General features: G+C 42.6%; 1 protein-coding gene across 1 annotated transcript; it reads left to right on the top strand.

Moving 5' to 3' along the window:
* Positions 1-5,634: 5,634 nt before the first annotated feature.
* On the top strand, positions 5,635-14,338 carry LOC100554068 (vomeronasal type-2 receptor 26-like). The gene is made up of 4 exons (XM_008120947.3): positions 5,635-6,024; positions 8,982-9,131; positions 11,679-11,802; positions 13,387-14,338. The coding sequence occupies exons 1-4, from the start codon at positions 5,635-5,637 to the stop codon at positions 14,292-14,294; spliced, it is 1,572 nt and encodes a 523-aa protein (XP_008119154.2). The 3' UTR covers positions 14,295-14,338.
* The last annotated feature ends 504 nt before the right edge of the window (positions 14,339-14,842 follow it).

The following is a 14,842-nucleotide window of genomic DNA, read 5'->3' as shown; positions in this document are numbered from 1 at the left end:
ATCAGACCCATGGACGGGCTGGAGGGATGGAGCGGGATCCACAGCTGGGGATGCTGTGGGGCGTAGTCAAAGGTGTTTTAGCTCTGATGAGGATGATGATGATGAGGCACCTGGAATTAGGATAGCAGCTGACAGCGATGAGGAGTTATGAACTGGGATAAAATGGGGTTTAGGATCAATGGCTAATTGCGTTGGGCAAGGTAATCTGGACGAACGCTTGGGCTCTTGTTGGGGAACTTCCTGAAGACGGGTGTGATTCGTTGCTGGATACGTAAGTTACTAAGGACACTGGGCATAGACGGCGGGAGGAACTGTGCGGGGTTTTTCTGTGCAACTTGTGTTTAATCTTGATAGCTTGGACCTCCGTCGTCTTTTTGACGGACATTAATTACCTACTCTGGATTGACGCTGGACTGACTGACTGACTACGACCTTGGACTATCCCTTCTGTGGCTATAGGTGGAACTTGTGGAACTATAGACGTCTGCACTTGGCTTTCGACCTTGGACCGGATTGGGACCCTGCTGACCGCTGTTACCCTGATTGATGTGCCTGGACCTGGATTTCGCTCGTTGCACGGAGGAGTAAACAGCCTGAGTTACTCATCTGTAGCTTTTGAGTAGCAGAGAGGAGTCTGCTGCCAGTTTTTTGTGTTCATTTTGACCTCTGTTTACCAACTTGTTTGTTTAAATTGCCAGGCTGAAGTAAGCACTTTTGATTTAATCCGGATTAAACTCCTGTTTAATCCGGTTTATTCTTTCGAACCGTTTTAATTCAAACGGAGCTGTTTCCGTTGCTTTTCACACTGAAGACAAGTGTTTGCCTAGTCCTTTGCTTCCTACGGGCATTTTTTAGTTCTGTAACTTCAATAAACTGTGTTGTACTCTATTTGGTGGCGTTCTGTCTTTGACAGAGAATGTACAAAAACAGAAACTGCATATGATGGTTTCAGGTATCATAACCATCTGGTTATATATAAAGAACTGGACTTACCAATAAAAATGTACTAGATAACACTTCAGACTGGTGCTGTCCATCTGATGCCCCCAAGTCAGCAGATAGATGTGGAAAAGAACTTGCAAAATTTGTTACAGCTAATTTATAACCTGCAATAATTCTTCTAATACTGATTGGGATAGATTATATTATGGTAATGTATGGGCCCCTGGTGGTGGCACAGTGTGTTAAAGCGCTGAGCTGCTGAACTTGCAGACCAAAAGGTCCCAGGTTCAAATCCGGGGAGCGGAATGAGCACCCGCTGTTAGCCCCAGCTCCTGCCAACCTAGCCGTTCGAAAACATGCAAATGTGAGTAGATCAATAAGTACCGCTCCAGCAAGAAGGTAACGGTGCTCCATGCAGTCATGCCGGCCACATGACCTTGGAGGTATCTACAGACAAGCTCTTCGGCTTAGAAATGGAGATGAGCACCAACCCCCAGAGTCGGTCACGACTGGACTTAACGTCAGGGGAAAACCTTTTCCTTTATCTAATGTATGGTATGTTACATTACAGTCACATTACATGATTTGTGTAATATTATAGCTATAGTATACAATGTACCATAGCTATAATATTACATTCTAACAGCAATGTAACAAGGGATACATTTATCCTAATTTAGGGTCCTACTGTAATTCTCAGTTACTTCTATGGTTTCGGAAATGTGGTGTTATCAAATGGAGGGTAAGTGCTGATTTGTGCTGTTTCTCATACTTTGATGAGCATACTGTGGTATCAGTAAGACAATAATCACACGAAGCTTACAGCATGGATTGTGAGTCCTTTAACAATGTATTGAAACATTCTTCACGGTACTAATGACTTCATCCCACGAGCAGAGGGAAAGCAGAGGGAACCATCTTACACCGTTCCCTACCTTCTTTCCCTGTCTTGAGGGATGGCCAATCATCTTATATCATTACTGTATAGATGTGTATCCCCCCTGTCTCTCCTGCTTTTCTTCCTTTGGAGTTGACTAACACCTGACTCCTGAAGACAGGTGTAAGGCTCTGTTTCCATGTGCTGTGGAAACGGAGCCCTACGGAGTCCCACCAAGTACTCTTACATCATGTGATGGCCTCTATGGGACTCCCACGGGGCTCCGTTTCCATGTGCTTCAAGGTGGCATGACAATGAAACATGACTTCATCAGAAGGTGCTTTTGTGTGTGTGTGTCAGGAGCAACCGGAGTTGCTTCTGGAGTGAGAGAATTGGCAGTCTGCAACGACGTTGCCCAGGGGACGCCCGGATGTTTTGATGTTTTACCATCCTTGTGGGAGGCTTCTCTCATGTCCCCGCATGGAGCTGGAGCTGATAGAGGGAGCTCATCCGCGCTCTCCCCAGGTGGGATTCGAACCTGGCAGCCTTCAGGTCAGCAGCCCAACCTTCAAGTCACGAGGCTTTTATCCCCTAGGCCACCGGAGGCTCCTAGAAGGTGTTTAGGGCTCCATTTCCATGTGCTAAACACTTTCCGATGAAGTTATATGTCACTGTCAAGCCACCTCAAAGCAGTCTTAAAGTTATTTGCAGACCCTACTTTTTAATAAATGCGGAACACTTGTCTTTGGGCTTCCAAAAGTGACCCAAAGAGTTAAGTATCTTCTGTTGACATTATCAATGTTTTCTAAAAAAATTTCTTCCAATAGTACGATAAGTTCAAAGAACTGCTACAGCAAGTTTGGGGACAGTGAGACGTGACTGCGGGAGTCTTCAAGGCATCACTTTCAATTCCTTCACTTTCCCATCCCCAGACTGCTTGTTACTTCAAGCAAACAGCTCAAGAGGACCTCTAGTTGCAAAGTAATAAATTGCTTCCTACTTTTGCCTTGTTTGCTTCTGGTTTTTTTTTAAAAAATTCAATGAACTGCCCAGTTACTTGAATTAGGCACTGATAGGATAATTCAGGCACTGATAGGGATTTCCCTTCTTAATTGAGCATTTTCTTACTGTCTGCAATACTTCCTTTGTCTGTCTGGCAAAAAATAGAGTTTGTGCATGCCCATGGAGCCCCGAACAAGGTTCACCAATCAAAAGTACACCTCCTCTTTGCAGAATGCACAGAATAGGAAAAGGCTTGCAATTGCACAATGCATCTTTACTTTTTATTAATTGAAAACATTTCTTTACTGTTTGCAACACTTGCTTGTCTGATGCATCCTGGGACTGAAACGGGCAGTACAAAAATATTTGTCATCTTCGTATCATATCAATAACCCCAACCGGGGAGCAGCAAAGAACTACAGTGCGGAGAACAATAGTTGTCTGGGGATTCGAGCAATGACTATGATTACACTTGCCTGTGGTTACATCCTGAAACAAAAACTAACAACAGTTATGGTTGAGATAAACATGTATCTCACATTAGAACAGAGTCTCATACAAGAGATGTTTGGAATAGCTACAGAGATTGAGTCTCATTGTATCCTCATTGTGGGCCACTGTCTTGCGTGTCACATCCAGAGGAGTAGAGCTTCTGAAGAGGACGATCCTTCTCAACAGGACTTGATATCTGAGTTATCATCATCTGAAGATTTGTGTTGCTTTGGTTGCTGATTATTACTATATATATTGCATTTTTGTTGTAAGCCACCCCAATTTCCCTTTTGGGAGAGGGGGCGGGATACAAATAAAGCGTTATTATTATTATTATTATTATTATTATTATTATTATTATTATTATTATTATTAGCTTCTTCTGCCATGTGTACTCTGCTCTTAATCACATTACTTCTCCCACATGCTGCTGGTAAGATGGCAAGGACAATGTGTGATTTGAAAAGAACCTACACAGAGGGCTACTACCAGGATGGGGACCTTATTCTTGGTGGGGTGTTATCTTTGACTCAGCAAGAGATTCCTAGGAAAAATTATAAAGCTCGACCTAAGGAGATTTCCCCATACAACTCTGACATAACGTAAGCTCTCCATTTCTTAGCTGGGTTTCAGTTGATCAAATGTGGAAGCCCAAGGCCCTATAAACCTCTTATTTTATCTTTTCTGGTTGTTGTAGTAGCAAATTTGGGTCATTGTGTGGAGCTTTATACTCCCCAGAAAGGGCAGTCCTGTAGTTTATGTTTGTGATATTTGAAAAACTGTTACTTCAAGACCAGTTTAGATATAACTGTTGGAAGCTTGCCAACAAAGAGTTCATATTTGGAGTAAGAGTAGAGCTATACTACAAATGTAATGCAGTTTGACACCATTTTGTGGCTCAATACTATGAGAGTTGTAGTTTCACAAGTTTTTTAGCTGTTGCTACCAAAGAGTGCTAGTGTCTATAACTACCCAAATGTAGGGTTGTCCTACATTTCTCTAACTTTTCTCTAACTTAAACCTCCTGTGTAAAGTAATTATAAGTATGTGTTGTCAAAGGCTTTCATGACCGGAATCACAGGATTGTTGTATGTTTTTCGGGCTGTATGGCCATGTTCCAGAAGTACAGTAGAGTCTCACTTATCCAACATAAATGGGCCGGCAGAACGTTGGATAAGCAAATATATTGGATAATAATGAGAGATTAAGGAGAAGCCTATTAAACATCAAATTAGGTTATGATTTTACTGTATTTACGAATTTAGCACCAAAATATCACGATGTAGATCCAGGGAAGTTATGCTCCCCCTCTATTCTGCCTTGGTCAGACCACACCTGGAATACTGTGTCCAATTTTGGGCACCACAGTTGAAGGGAGATGTTGACAAGCTGGAAAGCATCCAGAGGAGGGTGACTAAAATGATTAAGAGTCTGGAGAACAAGCCCTATGAGGAGCGGCTTAAAGAGCTGGGCATGTTTAGCCTGCAGAAGAGAAGGCTGAGAGGAGACATGATAGCCATGTACAAATATGTGAAGGGAAGTCACAGGGAAGAGGGAGCAAGCTTGTTTTCTGCTGCCCTGCCCTGACTAGGACACGGAACAATGGCTTCAAACTACAGGAAAGGAGATTCCACCTGAACATCAGGAAGAACTTCCTCACTGTGAGGGCTGTTCGACAGTGGAACTCTCTCCCCGGGGCCGTGGTGGAGGCTCCTTCCTTGGAGGCTTTTAAGCAGAGGCTGGATGGCCATCTGTCGGGGGTGCTTTGAATGCGATTTCCTGCTTCTTAGCAGGGGGTTGGACTAGATGGCCCATGTGGTCTCTTCCAACTCTACTATTCTATGATTCTATGATTCTATGATTCTATATTGAAAACATTGACTCAAAAAATGCGTTGGATAATCCAGAACAAATAAGCGAATGTTGGATAAGTGAGACTCTACTGTATTCTTTCCTGACATTTCGCCCTCACCTATGGCAGGCATCCTCAGAGGTTGTGAGGATGCCTGCCATAGATGTGGGCGAAACGTCAGGAGAGAATACTTCTGGAACATGGCCATATAGCCCAAAAAACATACAACAACCCAATTATAGGTATATTATTATTATTTATCAATGCCATAAAGCTGTGTCTTTCTGTATGTTCTTTCTCTTCATTTCTTAATAAAGTTACTTATTGTCAACCCTTAGGGTTGAACCCTGTCATTCAGAAACTCTTGCTAACAGCATCATGTTGTCCTTGGTTGTCATCTGAGGCTAATCCACCTTTCTAGGTAATTTAGGCATGGGAAATGTTTCCTCTGTTCTTTTCACACAGCCCAATGTCAAGGAGCTACCAGCAAGTCTTGGCACTTGTATTTGCCGTGGAGAAAATCAACAAGGATCCCCATTTCTTACCCAATATTTCTCTGGGATTCCGTATCTATGATAACTATTACAATGGAGGCCAAACCTATGAGAACATCATTAGCCTTCTGTCTGAAAGGGATGAGCTCACTCCGATTCCTCCACCTCTCTATGGATATGAATACTACTATGGTTATGGACAGCCATCTTATAACATGATGGGCATAGAGGATGCAGAGAAGGTCACAATATTTCCCAACTACAATTGTCAAGGCCACAAGAAGATGGTGGCTGTCATTGAGGGGCTGACATCAGAGTTCTCCATGCAGGTGGCCAACATGCTGGGGATCTACAAGTTACCACAGGTAAGTGTTCAGTAAACGTAAATCCTGTCTTCAACTTTTCCGTGTGGACCTTCATGGAGATGCTCTTACAGGAGTCTTTCTATGCCAAAGATGGACAACCTCATAGACTTCCAAATATTGTTCATAAAGAGTGGAAGGACCTCATCACATGGAGGTCCAGAAGCCAGGGGATAGCTGGGGACAGTGGGGGGAACCGTGAGGCAGCATTCTGCTTCCTCCCCTTACCATTGTAGGTCATGGCTGCCATCCCACAACATTTCCTCGCTGTCTCCATCTTTGGTCCATGCTGTCCCTGACATCTTCTATGAGGAGTTAGTCACCCGACTCCTCAGGCTTTGTCTCTGCATGCTGTCGACATGTTGCCAGCACAGAGCATCATCAGAAGTAGCCCTGTGTCATTTGATGGGCTCTGGTGGACTCCATCCTGGCATCACACCGGCAGTGTGCAGAGACAGGGAAACCACCCAGCTGATGAGGTCGCAAGTTGCAGTCCAACATCTGAAAGGCTACATGTTTCCCACTTCTGCTCTGCCATGTATCCCTCAACATTTCTGATCCAAGCTATTTTGTCATTTGCTATAAAGGATAATAATAATAATAATAATAATAATAATAATAATAATAATAATACTTTATTTATACCCCGCCACCATCTCCTCGCGGGGACTCAGGGCAGCTCACATGGGGCAAAGCCCGGTCAACATAGTTCACAGAAGTAACAACATAAATACATTTGCACAATATACACAGGTTAAAACACAATAAGGTAATAACACAAGAGTTAATACAACAATAATAATATCAAACAACCACCAATACAATTCAATTAACTTCATAGATGGGGGCACTGCAGCAGCAATATAGAAATAGCATCAATATAGAAATACCTGATGGCGTAGTGGACTAAAGCCTCGTGACTTGAAGGTTGGGTTGCTGATCTGAAGGCTGCCAGGTTCGAATCCCACCCGGGGAGACCACGGATGAGCTCCTTCTATCAGCTCCAGGTCCATGCGGGGACATGAGAGAAGCCTCCCACAAGGATGATAAAACATCAAAACATCCGGGCATCCCCTGGGCAACGTCCTTGCAGATGGCCAATTCTCTCACTCCAGAAGCGACTCAAGTTGCTCCTGACATGAATAATAATAATAATAATAATAATAATAATAATAATAATAATAGTCAGATTAAAATACCCAAATAAGAGGGACCTAATAAAATTCAGAATAGAATAATAATGAGGCTGGTCATCCAGTCACTGTCTCACCAAAGGCTGAGAAATGGTAACACATTAATAATAATAATAATAATAATAATAATAATAATAATAATAATAATAATTTATTTTTATATCCCGCCTCCAACTCCCTGAAGGGACTCAGGGAGGCTTACATGGGGCCAAGCCCAGGTAAAACAGCAAACCAAAATAAAATGACATCAGAAAATACAGACACAAAAATTAAATTAACATTCTAAACATGATAAAATATAAAATGGTAATCATAGTAAAAACATGGATTTGGCACCTAAGTAGAGGGGATAAGACGAACTGGGGTGGTAGTAACTTTTGAAGTGGTAACTTTTACAAAAGATATCTATGCATTATATTGCACTTCAAAGGAATGCTCAAACAACAAATGAAAAGGCAAATCAGAGCCAGGAAAGGACTGTGAAATTGTGCAGGATCAATGAAGCAAAAGGGGCAACTTATGGCAATGCAACTGGAGGTCCTCTCTATCTGGTTAACAGAAATTGAATAACTATAGTTTGGGAACAGAATAGTGGAACAGAGAAAAGATATGCCCACAACACATTCACACCACTATGTGGATTTACTCAACATCATGGCAGCAGAGCTCCACTTCAACACTGGAACGAAGCACTTTTAGAAATCTATTCATGGATTGTCAAAGGCTTTCATGGCCGGGATCACAGGGTTGTTGTGTGTTTTCTGGGCCATGTTCCAGAAGAATTATCTCCTGACGTTTCGCCCACATCTATGGCAGGCATTCTCAGAGGGGAGAGAATACAGGAGAGAATACTTCTGGAACATGGCCATACTGCCCGGAAAACACACAACAGCCCTATTCATAGGTTTCCCTCCTGAATTAAAAGGTGTGTCTAAATAAGGGGAGGACTACATGTCGGGGGTCCTTTGATTCTCTGAATACAGGGGTTTTTTTTTTTCGTTTCAGGAGTAACTTGAGTCGCTTCTGGAGTTTCAGGGGGTTGGACTGGATGACCCTTGTGGCCTCTTCCAACTTTGTGATTATAATTCTATGCTTGTAATCCCATTGAACCATGTTGTTGTGCCATGAGCACTGCAGCCACATACTATTAAACAGACACAAATGCCCATCACAATTTTGTAACTCCTCTCTTTGTATTTATTACTTGTTTCATTCTTGCTGTATTGACTATGTAAAAACATTGGGGAATTGTGTCTGTTTTCACAGATTAGCTACGGCGCGTATAATCCTGTTTTAGGCAATGGCATTGAATCCCCTGGTTTGTATCAGATACATTCAAGCGATGATCTGCAGCATGTGGGTATTGTCCAGTTGCTCCTTCACTTTGACTGGTTGTGGATTGGTCTTGTTGCCCCAAAATATGGCACCAGTGAGAATGTCCTCCTTAACCTACAAGATGAAATGCAGAAGAATGGGATTTGTTGGGAATTCGTGCTATGGTACCAACCGAATGTATCTTTTTTCCGTGAACTGCAACACAGAAGAGAAGAGTTGTCATCGTCTTCAAGCAAAATAGTGTTTATGCATGGCGATGCCAAGTTCCTTTCAGTTATATTCGTCTACGTTAGTGATATATTGGCAGGGAAAGTGTGGTTGACCACAGCAAAGTGGGATTCCAATCCACATATAAGCACAAACCTATTCTCTGGGGCTTTGTCCTTTGGTTCCCGTCAAAAAGAGATTCCAGGATTCCAATTTTTTCTCCAGTCTGTAACTCTGAACAAATATCCCGATGACATTTTCATTAAGAATTTCTGGAGCAAAGAATTTAAATGCAACTTGCCTCCTCCCCGTTCGCAGCCACCATCGCTTGGAGTCCGGCAATGTACTGGGCAAGAAAAGCTGGACGGCCCATATGTATCCCATTTTGAGATGAACATGAGTCTCATGAGTTACAGTATTGCCAAAGCGGTGTTTGAAGTGGCCAAAGCATTGCACACACTAACTCTTGACAGATTGGAACACAGACAAAAGAAAAATAATCTAGGGCTTGGAAACATTCCTCTTTGGCAGGTAATTTGAGTTTCCTTGACAGCAGCATTAGTAAATTGAGAATTTCGACCTTGTCACATGGAGTAGTCTAAATAGTAAACAATATAACACACACACAAATGATCAGACAGGAAAAGATACAGAATGGGGGAAGACTGGCTCAACAACAGTACGTGTAAAAAAGATCTTGGAGTCCTCGTGGACGACAAGTTAAACATGAGCCAACAATGTGATGCGGCGGCAAAAAAAGCCAATGGAATTTTGGCCTGCATAAATAGAAGGATAGGTTCTAGATCCAGGGAAGTCATGTTACCTCTCTATTCTGCTTTGGTCAGACCACACCCGGAATACTGTGTCCAATTCTGGGCAACGCAACTGAAGGGAGATGTTGACAAGTTGGAATGTGTCCAGAGGAGGGCGACTCAAATGATCAAGGGTTTGGAGAACAAGCCCTATGAGGAGTGGCTTAAAGAGCTGGGCATGTTTAGCTTGCAGAAGAGAAGACTGAAAGGAGACATGATGAGGGCCATGTATAAATATGGGAAGTCATAGGGAGGAGGGAGCAAGCTTGTTTTCTGCTGTCCTGCAGACTAGGACGTGGAACAATGGCTTCAAACCACAGGAAAGGAGATTCCACCTGAACATCAGGAAGAATTTCCTCATGGTGAGAGCTGTGAGAGCTGTTCAGCAGTGGAACTCTCTGCCCCAGAGTGTAGTGGAGGCTCCTTCTTTGGAGGCTTTTAGGCAGAGGATGAGTGGCCATCTGTTGGGGGTGCTTTGAATGGGATTTTCCTGCTTCTTGGCTGGGGATTGGACTGGATGGCCCATGAGGTCTCTTACAACTCTATGATTCTATCTTCTTTGTTCCTATTTAAGTAATTTTGCCATAAATCTAATCTTCAATGGATTAAGTTTTATTTTTGGTTTGTGAAAAATTAATATATCAAAACAAACTTTCCTAGTTTTCATTTTGAGAATAATATTTTAACTTTACAGACTTGGTGGTTATTGGGATAAAGAATTTCATTAATTTTACTTTGGGTCCTTCTGGGTGGCTGGTCAAAATGCTATTACTTAAACAATATTGCACACGTTTTGAGAAAAGTGGCTTGCAACCCACAACATTCAATTAGATGCTAAAATGCTTCTTGGGAAGCAACCTCAGCCAAAAATATATCTTTGAAATGGCAGCTCTTAGGCAATCATTCATTAAAATATCCTCTCTTTTTGTGCAGTATCACCACTATCTTGAGAAAATACTTTTCAATAACAGTGTTGCAGAGGATGCATTTTTTTATGGAGTTGGATTTTGCTCCCCAATCATTCCTTAGTCAGCATAAGAGTTGGGGAGGTGAACCTTCATCACGCAGCAAACCATTGTGTCACCATCCAAAAAGAGATGACTCTATGGGATGTAACATCTGCCCAGGTGAGGCACATACAAGGCGGTCCCATCCAGAAGGTGGTTTATTTCAATGATGTTCTGAATAGATAAGGACAGTTCTTGTGCTTCGTGGTTCTGTACAATGATAAAAAGTTATATACCAACACTAAAAATAATAGATCATTAAAAAAATAGATGCACAGTGGTACAATAGGTTAAACCCTTGTGTCGGCTGAATTGCTGACTTGAAGGTTGGCGGTTCCAATCTGCGAGACGGGGTGAGCTCCCATCTGTCAGCTCTAGCTCGTAGGGACATTAGAGAAGCCTCCGAGCAGGATGGTAGCACATCCGGGAGTCCCCTGGGCAACGTCTCTGTAGATATTTTTTTTGTGTCAGGAACAACTTGAGAAACTGCAAGTCGCTCCTAGTGTGAGAGAATTGGCCATCTGCAAGGATCTTGCCCAGGGGACGCCCAGATGTTTTGATGTTTTTACCATCCTTGTGGAGCTGATAGAAGGAGCTCATCTGTGCTCTCCCCGAGTTGGATTCGAACTGGCAACCTTCAGGCCAGCAACCCATCCTTCAAGTCATCAGTCCTGCCGGCACAAGGGTTTAACCCACTGCACCACTGGGGCAGTGGGTTAAACTCTCACACTAGAAGCGACTTGCAGTATGTTCTCAAGTTACTGTTGAAATGATTTTTTATAAAAAAATAATAATGAGTGTGATAAAAGACTAGGTTATCAATTTGCCAAAGCCGGAACATAATGTGAATAACATGTAAAATTCTCCAGCATATAAAATCTATTAACGTGCAACCTAAAAGAATTCACAACTGGTGCCAGGTAAATAACATCAGCAGGACATTACAAAGTCAGAATGCCACCTCATAAATGGGGAAAAAAACTACAGACGATATTCAAAGGAAGACTCTGTCGGCAAATATTCTATATTAGTAGTCAGATCAGTAATGATTAAAAACAAATTCTGTGATTAACTTTAAATTCCTCCTCTTTGCTTCCTCGTAGCCACCTAATTCTAAGTGCAGCGATAACTGTCCCCCTGGATTACGGAAAGTCCCTCTCAATGGCAAACCCAGTTGTTGTTTCCATTGTACTGAATGTCCCAATGGGGAAATCTCTAACCAAACAGGTAGGCAGAATGAGAAAAGCCCACATTATTGTTTTCCAAACCCAGTGTATGGCTTGTGCAAATGTTTCAGTCAAAGCTAACCTAGGTAAAGGTAAAGGTTTTCCCCTGACCTTAAGTCCAGTCGTGTCCGATTCTGTGGGTTGATGCTCATCTCCATTTCTAAGCCGAAGATCTGGTGTTGTCCGTAGACACCTCCAAGGTCATGTGGCCACTGGCATGACTGCATGGAGTGCCGTTACCTTCCCGCCGGAGCAGTACCTATTGATCTACTCACATTTGCATGTTTTCAAACTGCTAGGTTGGCAGAAGCTGGAGCTAACAGCAGGCGCTCACTTCGCTCCCTGGATTCGAACCTGTGACCTTTCTGTCTTCAAGTTCAGCAACTCAGCGCTTTAACATACTGCACCACTGGGGGCTCCCATTATGTTTTGTACTGGGATTGAATGTTTCAATATTGTGTCTAGTTTAGATTGAGTTTCTGCTACATATAGTATATTTGCTTTCTTTTTTGTGTGTCTTCTTTTTGCTTTTGCATTTCCTTAATATATTTATTTATTTATTTATTTACCATATTTATATTCCACCCTTCTCACCCCGAAGGGGACTCAGGGTGGATTACAATGAACACATATATGGCAAACATTCAATGCCAACAGATAAACAACATATATAGACAGACACAGAGGCATTTAACTTTTTTTCCAGCTTCACGATTCCGGCCACAGGAGGAGCTGTTGCTTCACTGTCCACTAGTGGCTGTACTTCCTCATTCCTTTCCTTGTGTTTTGCTGGCAGTTTTATGATGTTGTAAATTAGTTAAATTAGCCTCCCGCATAAAGCGTATCTAAATTTCCCTACTTGACAGATGCAACTGTCTTTCGGGGCTGCATAGGTCAACAGCAAGCCGGGCTATTTAATGGTCGGGGGCTTAACCCGACCCGGGCTTCGAACTCATGACCTCTTGGTCAGTAGTGATTTATTGCAGATGGTTACTAGCCAGCTGCGCCATAGCCTGGCCACACTCATTTTGAGTGTGAACAAAAATGTTTGTGTTAAAATTAAGAAATGTGTTTTTTCAGAGAATATTATGTCTCAGGATAACATCCCGCACTTACATAGTAGTATCTAGAGCTACATTTGCTTTGAGAGTCAAAGAAGTTATCAGGAGATATCCTTTTGATCTACTACCTATTGATCTACTCACATTTTGCATGTTTTCGAACTGCTAGGTTCGCCCCGGTGGTGAAGTGTGTTAAAGCACTGAGCTGGAGATCGAAAGGTCCCAGGTTCAAACCCCGGGAGCGGCAGGAGCAGCCGCTGTTAGCCCCAGCTCCTGCCAACCTAGCAGTTCAAAAACATGCCAATGTGAGTAGATCAATAGGTACTGCTCTAGCGGGAAGGTAACGGCACTCCATGCAGTCATGCCAGCCACATGACCTTGGAGGTGTCTATGGACAACGCCGGCTCTTCGGCTTAGAAATGGAGATGAGCACCAACCCCCAGAGTCAGACATGACTGGACTTAACATCAGGGGAAACCTTTACCTTTTTACCTAGGTTGGCTGAACTGATTTCCTTCTTTCAGATATGGACCATTGTGTGGTTTGTGAAGAACATCTCTATTCAAATGAAGCAAGAAATGCATGTATCCCCAAAAACATAATCTACCTGTCCTATGAAGAACCTTTGGGAATTATTTCAGCTTCCACTTCTTTTTCTTTCTCAGTTTTTGCTGCCCTGGTGCTAGGAACTTTTATTAAGTTCCGAGAGCGTCCTACAGTCAAAGCCAATAACCGTACTCTCAGTTATATTCTCTTATCCACTCTGATACTCTGTTTCCTCTGTTGCTTGCTCTTCATCGGTCGACCACGGAAAATGACCTGCCTTTTTCAGCAACCAGTCTTTGGGATCATTTTCTCTGTTTCTCTTGCTACCGTCTTGGCCAAAACCATCACTGTGGTCCTGGCCTTCAAGGCCACAAAACCAGGCAGCGGTGCACGAAAATGGCTGAGACCTAGACTTTCATACTTCTTTGTGATGGTCTGCTCTCTCATTCAAGTTGTGATTTGCATGGTCTGGTTGGGAACCTCCCCTCCATTCCCAGATGCTGATTTCTACTCAGAGCCCGGACACATCATCCTGGAGTGCAATGAAGGCTCACCCATTGCCTTCTATTCTATTCTGGGCTTCATGGGTTTCTTGGCTTTGGTGAGCTTCATTGTGGCTTTCCTTGCCAGGAAGCTGCCCGACATCTTCAATGAAGCCAAGTTCATCACTTTCAGCATGTTGGTTTTCTGCACTGTCTGGGTAACTTTCATCCCAGCCTATCTCAGTACCAAGGGGAAATATACGGTGACTGTGGAGATCTTCTCAATTTTGGCCTCTAATGCTGGCTTACTTGGCTGTATCTTTCTACCTAAGTGCTATGTCATTCTACTGCATCTAGACAAGAACCAAAAAGTGCAAATAAACAACAAATATTTTCACCGATAATAAAGGGACATAAAGTGTAAACTAAAAAAGGGTTCTATTTTGAGTTAGTACAGTTAAGTTTGGACAGTGATGAAGCATTTTAGACAGTACTGTACGTTTTTCTCATTCTGCAATTTGTCCAACTTTCCTATCTTAGGGCTCTTCTACACAGCCATATAAACCAGAATACCATATATACTCAAGTATAAGCCGACCTGAATATAAGCTGAGGCACCTAATTTTACCACAAAAAAACTGGGACAACACCAGCCTGCTGTGGTGCAGGCTGGTGAGCAGCCAGCTGCAACAAATCACTCTGACCAAGAGGTCATGAGTTCGAGGCCAGCTCAGAGCCTATGTTTGTCTTGTCTTTGTTCTATGTTAAAGGCATTGAATGTTTGCCTTATATGTGTACAATGTGATCCGCCCTGAGTCCCCTTCGGGGTGAGAAGGGCAGAATATAAATACTGTAAATAAATAAATAAATAAATAAATAAATAAATAAATAAATAGACTCCAGTATAAGCCGAGGGTGGTAAATTTCAGAAATAAAAACAGACACCAATAAA

Source organism: Anolis carolinensis, unplaced genomic scaffold, assembly GCF_035594765.1.
Source record: "Anolis carolinensis isolate JA03-04 unplaced genomic scaffold, rAnoCar3.1.pri scaffold_10, whole genome shotgun sequence".
In the NCBI taxonomy this organism is placed as follows: Eukaryota; Metazoa; Chordata; class Lepidosauria; order Squamata; family Dactyloidae; genus Anolis; species Anolis carolinensis.
The sequence above is the reverse complement of the archived record's forward strand: the minus strand, read 5'-3'. Positions and strand labels throughout refer to the sequence as shown.

Bases quoted from the DNA above. Each gene is read 5' to 3' on its own strand.
- LOC100554068 (XM_008120947.3), top strand. From the start codon at position 5,635: ATGTCAAGGAGCTACCAGCAAGTCTTGGCACTTGTATTTGCCGTGGAG. The intron at 6,025-8,981 runs GTAAGTGTTCAG...TTTTTTCTCCAG, and splicing joins GGATCTACAAGTTACCACAG to TCTGTAACTCTGAACAAATA. The intron at 11,803-13,386 runs GTAGGCAGAATG...TCCTTCTTTCAG, and splicing joins GGAAATCTCTAACCAAACAG to ATATGGACCATTGTGTGGTT.